The sequence below is a fragment of the Fundulus heteroclitus genome, unplaced genomic scaffold (genome assembly GCF_011125445.2).
Source record: "Fundulus heteroclitus isolate FHET01 unplaced genomic scaffold, MU-UCD_Fhet_4.1 scaffold_63, whole genome shotgun sequence".
In the NCBI taxonomy this organism is placed as follows: domain Eukaryota; kingdom Metazoa; phylum Chordata; class Actinopteri; order Cyprinodontiformes; family Fundulidae; genus Fundulus; species Fundulus heteroclitus.
Genome location: NW_023397066.1, coordinates 764,489 through 776,527, shown reverse-complemented (window position 1 = coordinate 776,527; position 12,039 = coordinate 764,489). Strand labels below are relative to the sequence as shown.

Below are 12,039 nucleotides of genomic sequence, written 5' to 3'. Positions count from 1 at the left end.
TTTATTACTGCACCTTATAACAACCCGGAGCTGAATGTTTTGAATCAGGACATAAATGTGGCAGAGAAGGAGGTTCACTTTTAAATTTACTCTGTAGATACTTTCACAACCTTTGCACACATCCTTGTCCTGTCAGTAGAGAACTGGACCGGCTGCAGGAATGAAAACTATTGTGATGATCTAAATTACCTTTAACTGCTTTTAGCTACTCCAGGAATCAGTGCTTTAATCTTCACCAAGCCAAGCACCATATTTTCATATCTTGATGCAAATCTACCGGGAATCTCCTCCTTTGGTTATGCTGGAGGACCTGCACATAGGAGAATTAGGAGGAAACTTGGTTTCAGCGTTCAAAGGAACGTTCAAATTTTCTCTGGTCCCCTGCCTGATTTGACCAGTGATGACATGTTTAGCCGCATGTCATCATTCAACCGCTGGTTGTCTAGGTGGTGTCCTGAAAACGACGTGGGCTATATTGATAACTGGAGAACTTTCTGGGGAAAACCTGGTCTGATCCGGAGAGACGGCATCCATCCTACTTTGGATGGTGCAGCTCTTCTTTCTAGAAATCTGGCCGGATTTATTAGTCCTCCTAAATGCTGACAACCCAGGGTCCAGACCAGGAAGCAGAGCCGTAGTTTAACACACCTCTCTGCAGCTTCTGTACTGTTACCCATCCATTATCCTATTGAGACGGTGTCTTTCCCACGGCCAAAACTTAACAGATCAAAAACTTATCTAAAAGGAACAAATCATAAAAACCTAATAAAAATCAATACGGTTCACCTTGAACCTAAAAATAAAACAATTAAATGTGGTCTATTAAATATAAGGTCTCTCCCTCCAAAGACTTTGTTAGTTAACGAATTGATTTCTGATAAACATATTGATTTGTTTTGTCTCACAGAAACCTGGCTACAAGAGGACTACATTAGTATAAATGAGTCAACTCCCTCCAATTATTCAAATTTCCACATTCCCAGATCTGTGGGAAGAGGAGGAGGAGTGGCAACCATCTTTCAGTCTGATTTATTAATTAGTCCCAGGCCAATTAATAACTACAGTTCTTTTGAACATTTAACCCTCAGTTTCCCTCATCCAAACTGCAAAGCAATAAAACCTCTTCTGTTTGTTGTTTTGTATCGTCCACCAGGCCCTTACACTCAGTTTTTGGATGAGTTGTCAGATTTCTTATCTGATTTGGTGTTAAATACTGATAAGGCTATTATAGTGGGTGATTTTAACATCCATGTTGACACAGAATGTGATAACCTTAGTGTAGCCTTTAAAACTATCCTAGATTCAATTGGTTTTGCTCAAAATGTGCATAAACCGACGCACTCTTGGCTCCATACTTTAGACCTTGTGCTGACATATGGCATTGATTGTGAAGAATTAACAGTATTTCCTCACAACCCTGTCCTATCTGATCATTTTTTAATAACATTTGGGTTTAATCTAACTGAGTTCTCCACCCCCAAAAGAGGGTTCCATTATAGTAGATCTGTATCGGATAATGCTGTATCAAAACTTAAAGAGTCTGTCCCCTTTTTAATATCCTCCGTATTGCAGAAATGCCCTGTAGATGGCAGCAATGTTGTTTCTTACCATTCACAAATAGATGTCTTTGTAAACGGTATGACTTCGTCATTGCGTTCTGCATTAGACAATGTAGCTCCCTTGAAAAAGAAGGTGATTATTCACAGGAAGCTGTCTCCTTGGTTTAATTCAGAGCTGCGTTCCTTGAAGCACAATGTTAGGAAATTGGAGAGAAAATGGCGCTCTACACACCAAGAGGAATCCTACCTAATCTGGAAGAACAGTCTATTGTTGTATAACAAGACCCTTCGCAGAGTTAGAGCAGCATATTTTTCATCATTAATTGAGGAGAATAAGAATAATCCTAGATTTCTCTTCAGTACAGTTGCCAAACCCAGAGCCACAGCTCTGTTGATCCATCCATTCCCTTAGCTCTTAGCAGTAATGATTTTATGGGATTCTTCATAAATAAAATTGATTCTCATAAAAATAAAATAATTGGCATCCTCCCAAACATGATTACCTCGTCCTCAGTAAGTGAGGCAGCATTGGAGGAATCCTTAGAACCTGCGCAGTGTCTGAACTGTTTAAAAGCAGTAGAGCTTTCTGAGCTATCTAAAATTTTAGCTTCATCTAAACCTTCTACCTGTATGTTAGACCCAATCCCAACCAAGTTGTTTAAGGAGGTATTCCCTCTGATCAGTGGTCCTATTTTAGACATGATTAATCTATCCTTGGTAAATGGATATGTACCACAGGCTTTTAAAGTAGCTGTTATTAAACCTTTACTTAAGAAACCATCTCTTGATCAAGATGAGTTAGTAAATTACAGACCTATATCTAATCTTCTTTTCTTATCTAAAATTCTTGAGAAAGTAGTTGCTAATCAACTATGTGAACATTTACAAAGTAATGACCTACTTGAGGAGTTTCAGTCAGGCTTCAGAGCTCATCATAGCACTGAAACAGCTCTGGTGAAGGTCACTAATGATATGCTCATGGCCTCAGATAATGGACTTGTGTCTGTACTTGTCCTGTTAGATCTCAGTGCTGCATTTGATACAGTTGATCACAATATTCTCCTACAAAGACTTGAGCATACTGTAGGGATTAAGGGAAAAGCATTAGGCTGGTTTAAATCTTACCTGTCGGACAGATTCCAGTTTGTTCATGTTAATAATAAATCTTCCTCAAACTCTAGGGTCACTTGTGGAGTACCACAGGGTTCAGTCCTTGGACCAATTCTATTTACTATATATATGCTTCCGATTGGCAAAATTATCAGACAGCATGGGATTAATTTCCACTGTTATGCTGATGACACTCAGCTATATTTATCCATAAATCCTGATGAATCCAATCAGTTACTTCGACTGCAGTCATGTCTTGATGACATCAAAAGCTGGATGACTTTAAATTTCCTGCATTTAAATTCTGACAAGACAGAAGTTGTAATCTTTGGGCCAGAGTCTTCAAAAAATAAACTTCTTAACCAATCACTTAATCTGGATGGCATTAACTTGGCCTCTGGTAATAAAGTAAAAAATCTTGGTGTTATTTTTGACCATGACATGTCATTTAAATCTCATATTAAACAGGTTTCCAGAGTTTCTATTTTTCACCTCAGGAATATCGCCAAAATTAGAAACATTCTGTCCAGGAGTGATGCTGAAAAACTAGTCCATGCATTTGTTACTTCAAGGCTGGACTATTGTAATTCTTTACTATCAGGAAGTCCACAAAATGCAGTTCAAAGTCTTCAGCTGATTCAAAATGCTGCGGCAAGAGTTCTGATGAAAATCAACAAGAGGGATCATATTTCTCCAATTTTAGCCTCCCTTCATTGGCTTCCTGTTAAATCAAGAATAGAATTTAAAATTCTCCTTCTAACGTATAAAGCCCTTAATAATCAAGCTCCATCATATATCAGAGCTCTGATTACCCCGTATGTTCCTAACAGAGCACTTCGCTCTCAGACTGCAGGTCTGCTGGTGGTTCCTAGAGTCTCTAAAAGTAGAATGGGAGGCAGATCCTTTAGCTATCAGGCTCCTCTCCTGTGGAACCAACTCCCAGTTTTGGTCCGTGAGGCAGACACCCTATCTATTTTTAAGACTAATGTTAAAACTTTCCGTTTTGACAAAGCTTATAGTTGGAGTGAATGCTGCTTGTCGGGACTTTGATGCAATCAACTGGTTTCCTTATATAGGACATTTTTTACCAATCTGTATAATCTGACCCAATCTGTATAATATGATTGAACTTGATTTTGTAAAGTGCCTTGAGATGACATGTTTCATGATTTGGCGCTATATAAATAAAATTGAATTGAATTGAAATTGAAAGTTTTTCTGACTAATAATGACGATGCTGCTTTAGACACTGAGCATTGCGTTCTGCTAGAACTACAGGGAACAGTGGCTAAAATCCACAGGTTCTGGTTCCAAACCTCAGAACGCAGAGTTGTGCTCGCCATGCAACGCTCAGTCCAGTTTCCCGTCAGCTTCTTAAACGTATTTTTGGTGGTGGGGGGTCAGATTATATCTGAACGCATAGCCTCAGAGGAATTTCAACATGAAGCTTAGTGTGAGGCTGTCATCTGGGTTTATAATCATGTTTACTTTCTAACATGTTCTTTGTAGACAACATCTGTCCTTTTACCTCTAATTTACACATTTTATAAACTCCTCTCCTCTCTTTTTCACAGTTTCCTTTGTTTTATCTCTGTGGTTGTCATTTCACCAATTTTAATCAACATTAACATTCACGAGGTGCTTTGCATCGACTGTTTGTGGTTGAATCTGGGCGGAACCTGAAGAGGAGCCTCGTACCAGACGTTCAGGTGTAGATGTGATCTATAAGGTGAAATAGCGTGCGCATGGTTATTGAATCTGAATGTGCTTTCTGGCGTACGCAATTTTCATTTTTCTTGGCGTAGGTACACTTTTAGTATGGATTTGTACGCCAAGCAGTCTGTTGTTGCCATAGACATAATATAAGAGTAGACCCCGCATTGACTGTCGCTGCGCAGGAATTACAGCCGCCATCTTGGGGCGGTCGACCTTCTACCCTATCCTGCTGATTCAAGCTGAACACACTAATGATGCCTCAGCATCAAAACTTTTCACAAGTAAGATGAAAATATATTGATTATACTTTTGATTAGAATGTGAGTTTTCTAATATTAGGTAGAGAGATACAGGTCTACACGTCCAAGTCTTTGTGACTTAGTCTCTCCAAAATTGCATCTGCTCAGTGAAGGCATCAGAACATGTTTGCTTATATAGTAATAGAAAACTTATAAAAATGTATGAGTGGCTGTGTTTTGACACATACATACATCCTGTCAGAATATTCTATTTCTGGTAACCCCACTAAGACTATTTAAACCCATTGGACCATTTATTATAATAGCTCTAGTTTTAACGTTTTAAGCAAAATAAACGTGAAAATTAGTTTAACATTCAACGAGTTATAGTTGATTCTGCGCCTGGTCAACATTACACTGAGCTGAGCTGTTGACCGCCCCAAGATGGCGCCCCCAAATCCCGTCAGCGCACATAGGTGAAAGCGGTCGATGCGGGGTCTACTCCTGTATGGATGTTGCCGCCGAGCTGCTGCTCCTCCCCAGTCCACTAGGGGGCGGTAGATGGACCAATCAGCTGCTTTGTCTCAGTGACGTCCACCGGAAGTGAAACTAAAAGGTTCCAGCAGCAGCGTGTGTGGACTCAGCAGGAAGACGGTTGTGTTGTGGAGTGTCAGCTGAATCTCTGCGTAGTTTCAGCAACAATGTCTTCAGTTCAGCATCTGAGAGAGTTTATCAGAGAGCGACTAACTGCTGCTGCTGAAGAAATCTTCTCAGAGGTTGAGAAAACCATCGTCCGCTACGAGGAGGAGCTCCATGGTCTCCGCAGGATGATGGCTATCAGCTGGAAACCAGAACTAAAGCTGAGCAGAACCGCCATGGAGCTGCAGAGACAAAGTTCTGGTAGGTCCGGATAACGGTGCTGATGTGTTCCATGGAGCAGTTGCTGATAGTTGCTGCAACTGCAGGTGCTGTTGATCAACAGGGCTGGACAGCAACTGGGTTTACTCAGAGCTCTGGTGCTGCAGAGGTTGATGGTTCTGAAAGGCTGCAGCAGAACCAGAACATGTCTGGTACCATCTGTTCAGTCCAGACTGCGGATGTTAATGCTAACCATGCTGTAAACACAGAAGAAGAAGAAATGTTGCAGGTAAAGATGTTTATCAGCAGACAGAGCAACTGGTTCTGAATGATCAGTGAAATGTGATTTTTCTGCATGTCTTTATTTTCTCCATCACCTTCTGGATGGAAAACAAACTCACTTCCAGCTGAAGCTGGTGAGAAATGTTAGAACCAGCCACTGTTTTAGTTTAAAAAAATACATAAAGTTTCCCCTGGTTACAACCAGGCTAAAATCATTAAGACTGTATGATGTATTTTAAAGGTTGTCTGAAGAAACTGATTGTAGAGGAAATGTAAGAATTAACCGTAAATGTGTTTAATTGGTGTGACTGTATAATTGTGTTTTTAGGTAATTAGCAACATCAAACTGTAGCAAAACGTTTTTCTAATCTGATTCCCATTCATCAGGTTTTTATTTTAATAAAAAAGGGTACAGCTACACAAACTCTGGTGATGAGTTAATATTGCAGTAATATGGAATTTATGAAATCCGTATCATTTTCCCCCAAAAGCCCCTTATCCACCCCCCCCCCCTCAATTCCACATATTCATTCTAGCCATATTCAGTAACCTGAAAAGTAAGTGAATATAAAATGACAGAAAAATAATTAGCCACAAAATAAAAAATTTAATGACTTATTTCACTTTCACTAATAAAACCAAATGCTGTGGTTCAGCAGAACATTACATACTTATGCAAGTATTTAAAAGTATTTACCCGTCCATTTTATAGAACCAAAAAAAAAAATTTTATGCGCAAGACATAGAATGTCACATTAAATGGTATTATGTTATAAAAATGCTTTAGAGTCAACCATAAAATGTCTCAAAGAAACATAAAACCTACCTACAAACTAAATAATTGAATAAGTTATATGCTCATATTTATTTCTTCCTACTGTCAGACGTATTCAAACCAATACTTCTTTATTTTAAAGTAAAAACACAGTTAATGTGCGAAACAAAGAATCTCAACGTTAATTCATTCTAGGAGAAAACGTACAGGATTGCCTCTGACTCTGAGTTCAGCTCTGTCAGTGATTCCTGCTCGTCTCTGACCATTCTGCTACTGAAACAGTCAACAGCTGACAGGAAAGTAGAACTTCTGCAACCTTTGGGAATCTCCAGTATCTCCAAGCTCCTAGCCGGCCGTTAGAGGCTCCCTGGACACGGGATGTTGAAAAGCAATCCGCTGCTCTTACAACCCTGATGGGCTCTGAAGGGTTTCCAGTTGTGCAGAAGTTAAAAAATCCTTTTCCATGTTCGGAGGCTGCCTGTGATCAAACCTCACCAACCTGCACACTGCTTTGATGAAGACGATCCACGCTTAAAGTCTGATATGGTGTGAAATTTACCGTCTGAGAGGAATCATCATGCAGTTCACCACTTTACCATCATTTCTCATGGCTCAGAGTTTAGCTGAGGACCGAACCGTCTCTGTTGGAAGGTAAGGGAGGAACGTGACCTCAGAGCTGAGGAATGGCTTCCTGAGACACTTTGCCTTTAAAACCTTCAAGTCAATCGTGTTCATATCAAAACCATAACTTCTTGAGTTGATCTGCAAACAATACTAGTTTTTCTTTAATGAATAAGAAATATGTTATTATGAATATGATTAAAAGCAGCTCTGTCTGTTTTGATCAGTTTCCTCTTACACTGAGCGACATGCGTTCCCTCTGGTGAAACAGTGTTACCTCTTGCTGCATTCAATGTTGTAGGACAGAAGAGGTTTGCAGTCATAAAGTTAGTTATGCCATTAACTGTATCTTGAATTCATAGCTGCCAGCTGACGTAGCAGCAGGGCTGGTCAGGCTTTCTTTTAGGCTGCTCTCCTTTGGATAACTGCCCTGACTCCCAGCAGTAGGACCGGACATCGGTTAAAACTTCAGGAATAGATTCAGTTCTGATTTTCAGGATTTAGAAATAATTCTTTTCGATGCGATCTTAAATTGGATTGCTGGTATTTAAAAAAAAATTTTTAGTTGTTACCTGACTTTCATGACTGTGTAGTTATGCAACATATTGATACTAGTATCATATTAACATTTAACAGCAAATAAAAAAGTAATGGTAGCTAACATCAGCTGTAGAGACCAAACCCTCTCCCTGAACGTTGAGACAATAGTTTTCACAAACATGCTGTGGGGCAGAATCCCTGAACAGATCCAGGGTAAAAAACATAGACATTACAGATATATGCAGCTGATATTTCTATATAATTCAATAATAGTTTATTAAACCAAAAGGGACACTAAAGGCTGGTTCACACGGCGGGATTTTAAAATAGTCGGCTGATTTTTCAAAACCTGAGAGACGCCACAGTTAATGATAAAAAAAATCACGTTAAATTACATAAAGAGGCTTAAAGAGTGTTTTAGGTGCCTTAAAACCTCACATGTGTCTCAAATCAGGTCAAGTGTGGTCAATACACCAATCAGAAGCTTCCAAAGACATGACATCATCATCTGGGCGTTCCTAAATTGATCAGGACATGTTCAACACGAGATTAAAGCCAGTGCAGCAATATCAAAATGTCAAAGTTTCAAAATATATACAGTATGAACATTTAGAGTTAAGGTCCTTAGAGTTATGTACAGTGTAGAAATTAGATTGCTGAATAAATTGTTAAATATGTGTGTGTAAATATTTCACATTGTAGGATAAAGACTGTAAATATGAACATTGTCATAATTTATCATTATCATTGTCATGTATCTCAAGTTTTCTCGGCCCGATGGTAAAAATGACTTTATTGCGACCATCGAGTGTAAATTTTCATGGCAAGATTTAATTAAACCAGCTGTAGAGCTGTTGAAACTGCCGTCTTGTTTTGATAAAAAAACATTTTTTTTTTTTTTAATTTCCCAGCACCTAAAGAGCAACGGAAATATTTTTTAATTGCTCTGAATATGTAGCTGCGACTGGTCAGTTGATTTTATAGTCATTTTTGGGAATGTCACATTTTTAATCATACAAATTTTTATGTCTTAAGAACAAAAGAGCAGCTTTTATTTCAGGTTTATTTTGTGTCAGATTTTTCCTCGGTGTTCCTTTTGGCCGCTGGGATGTTCTGTTTTTAAGGTCCAGTGTTAACCATGAAAGACTGATGAAATGTTTTGGTGAGAACAGGAGCTAAAGTCCTTTGATTTAGATTTATTACTTTACTTTCTCTTTAATAACTGATACCATCGTAAAAGTAGGAGCATCACAAAGCAGAGGCTGAAGGGGAGCACATGTTACCGGAAAAGGTTGTGGTAGTTTTCTCGCCGAATCCATAAAGTACTGATTGAAAATGTTCACAACAATTTGGCTTTCAGTTTGGACTCAACATCCACTTTGACCTGTAAATTATTGCTTATATTCTTTTGTTTTCCACAGAGTTTATCCATTGTGTTCCACAACACTTCTTTTTTACCCGTTGCATATTTTCTCAAATTCAAAAAAGAAATTGTCTTTTGATCTTCTTAAAAGAGATGTAACTTTATTGATTGTTAATCTGTTTTATTAATAAATCTTCTTTTCATTAGTTGCTGCAGTTCATCATCAAACCGTGGTAAACTAAGTCTTTTTGTTTGCAGCTGCATATTTGTTTCGGTAAACTTTAATTTAGCATTTTTTAAATTTAAATCACAACATTGTACATTTGTTAACACGATTTACTTTCTATTATTTCCTTCCACTTAATTTGCTTTATTTCACTATGAAGGAGAAGTTGATACTTTTGTGAATAAATGAAGTTACACATGCAAATGTTTTTTGCTGATGAATGTGGATTTTGAAAACGTGATTTAGACTTTCTTGAGACCAAGGTAAGATTATTATCAGATAAGCCAGTAATTACACATAAACATGTATTTGAGATACAGAGTGACTGTGCATTGACTTTGATTCATTTTAAACCCTTTCTATGGCCTAACCCTGATCCTAATCCTAATCTCTACCAGTATATACCTAATCCTCACCTAAACCTAATTGACACTTTAGTCCTAGATCTAACCCCTAGCCCAAAAGAAAAGTGAGGACCAAAAAAGGTCCTCACTTTTCATCAAAGTCCTTACTTTGGTGTTAAAATACCCCAAACATGATTCTCACTCTTCACACTTCCCTTCCTTTTTAGTAAGGAACAAAATTTAGATAAACTGTGTGACGCCTTCAGTCCAGGATCTCCAGGAACAAGCAGGCTGATGCATGAGACAGTCATCAGTTGAATTATATTAATGATCTCTTTCTTTGTGCCCACAGACCTCCAGAAGCCACATGTCTCCATGGAGGAGGAAGCTTCTTCCATCCAACAGCTCTGCAACCAGAGGAGAAGGTCCAGTCATGACCAGGAGGAAGCAGAACCTCAGTGGTCTGAAGAGGAACAGATGGAACCAGATCCTCCTCTGACTGAAGAACAAGGGGAACCAGTAACTCTATGGATTAAAGAGGAAGAACCAGAACCCCATGTACTTGAAAGAGAAAAGGAATCAGAATGTCCATTAATAGAAGACGTAAAAGAGGAACCAGATTTGTCATGGCTTAAACTTGAAAAAACAGTATCAGAACATTTACCAACTAAACAGGACCAGGTGGACCTCAGCAGCAGTCAAAAGAGAGATCAGCTTGTCCAGAAGCAGTCCATCGCTTTGATGGAGACTTCTACTCTTCAGCAAGGTGAAGGAGAACCAAGAACTGAGCAGCTTTCCTTTCAAATCTCTCCTGTAGTTCAGACCAAAGATCAGGAAGGAAGCAGCTCCACTGGGTCAGAGACTCAGTCTCGTACTGACATAAAGAAAAGGTCTTTCCAGTGTGTGGTTTGTGGGAGATATTGTCAGTCTAAGTCTAACTTGAAACAGCATTATCGAACCCACACAGGTGAGAGACCTTATTCTTGTCAGACATGCGGAAAAAGTTTTACTCAAATTGGTGGTTTAACTGTTCACAATAGAAGCCACACTGGTGAAAGACCTTATCCTTGTCCAACATGTGGGAAAACTTTCCATCGAAAGGATCATTTAAAAATTCACAAGAGAATTCATACAGGAGAGAGACCATATCTATGTCATGTGTGTGGAAAAGGTTTTATTGTCCGCACTGAATTAAACATTCACACAAGATACCACACAGGTGAGAGGCCTTATTCTTGTAAAATGTGTGACAAAACCTTTGTTCAAGTTAAATCACTGAATCTCCACATGAAACAAAAGCACAAAAATGAGAAGTAGACTTTCCACTTTTTTCACAGGTTTACAGTCAGAAATACATTAGCTTCCTTTGGTAGTATTCTCTCAGTAAAGCATATATAGAAAATTAAAAGTCAATCTGTTTACACAAGTTTAGGATGGAAGATGTTGGGTTTCTTTAAGCTTGTTTCAGAAAGGTCTCTAATTCTGTAAACACCGGCAGCTTGGACCTCATGGACAAACAGACCTGTTGAGCTCAGATTAATCATTGTTTCATTACTGCCTTCTAGGGGACATTAATACCCAGCTTTGTACACAATCTCCTCAGAAGAAGAAAATAACTAAAAAGAAGGCATGAAGGGAGTATTCATCAGATTATCAGAGCAGGTTTTGGATCTTTGTGGTTCCTGAGTTATAAATGGATGAGAAGAAAAGATGAATAAAAACTCTAAATCCCAGAATGCTCAGTGCTAAGGCACCTAAGCAGAACCTCTTTTTCTTTAGACCCACAGGCCTCATAGGGCAGCGTGTGAACCTCACAGGCGGAGATGCATCTTAAAAGACGCCTTGGATCCTATGTGTGTACGGGGAGTGGTGGCCTAGTGGTTAGAGCAGCGTGCTTGTTCTCTGAGAAGGTTGCCAGCAGTGGCGGCTGGTGAAAAAAAATCTTGGTGGGGCTGGCCAATAGATTTCCCTGCCTAACCCAGTACATGCATTTAAATTAAAAGTCGGAAAATTACTACGATTCCACAATAAGCATTTAATTAATAAAAACATTGTTCACAAAGGATTATTTTGGTGTTTTTGTTTTATTAATCCTTTTCACAGACTCATGCCAGAGGGTTTGCATACATTGTACATGTACGTATATTATTACGAAACAAACGTTAACATCTTGACTTAAATATGTATCCTAATTTTTTATTTATATAATGGTTTAAGTAGAACAATGACTAGTGCAAAATTGAGTTGTATTTACCGGAGATGAAGTGTAGACTGCAAATTCTGTCATGGTATGATGGCTCCCCCAGTCCATTGGGATTGTCTGCCTGCATCCTTTTCATTGAAAATATCCATTTCTTTCTTCTTTCTTCATCCTTCGGTAAACGACAGAAACGTACATCCAACGAT

General features: G+C 38.7%; 1 protein-coding gene across 4 annotated transcripts in view; it reads left to right on the top strand.

The window, feature by feature from the left end:
- LOC105922213 (zinc finger protein 664) overlaps positions 1-11,489 on the top strand; it is a 41,654-nt gene extending 30,165 nt beyond the window's left edge. Inside the window, exons 1-2 of one of the 4 annotated variants that reach the window (XM_012858104.3) lie at positions 5,226-5,524; positions 9,986-11,489. In XM_012858104.3, coding sequence (XP_012713558.2) covers positions 5,326-5,524; positions 9,986-10,950 — 1,164 coding nt within the window. In that variant the 5' untranslated portion in view covers positions 5,226-5,325 and the 3' untranslated portion in view covers positions 10,951-11,489. Of the gene's footprint in view, positions 1-5,225; positions 5,525-5,585; positions 5,772-9,985 lie in introns of those variants that run through there. The other 3 variants (XM_021313893.2, XM_036133494.1, XM_036133495.1) reach the window with 3 other exon arrangements.
- Positions 11,490-12,039: the final 550 nt, after the last annotated feature.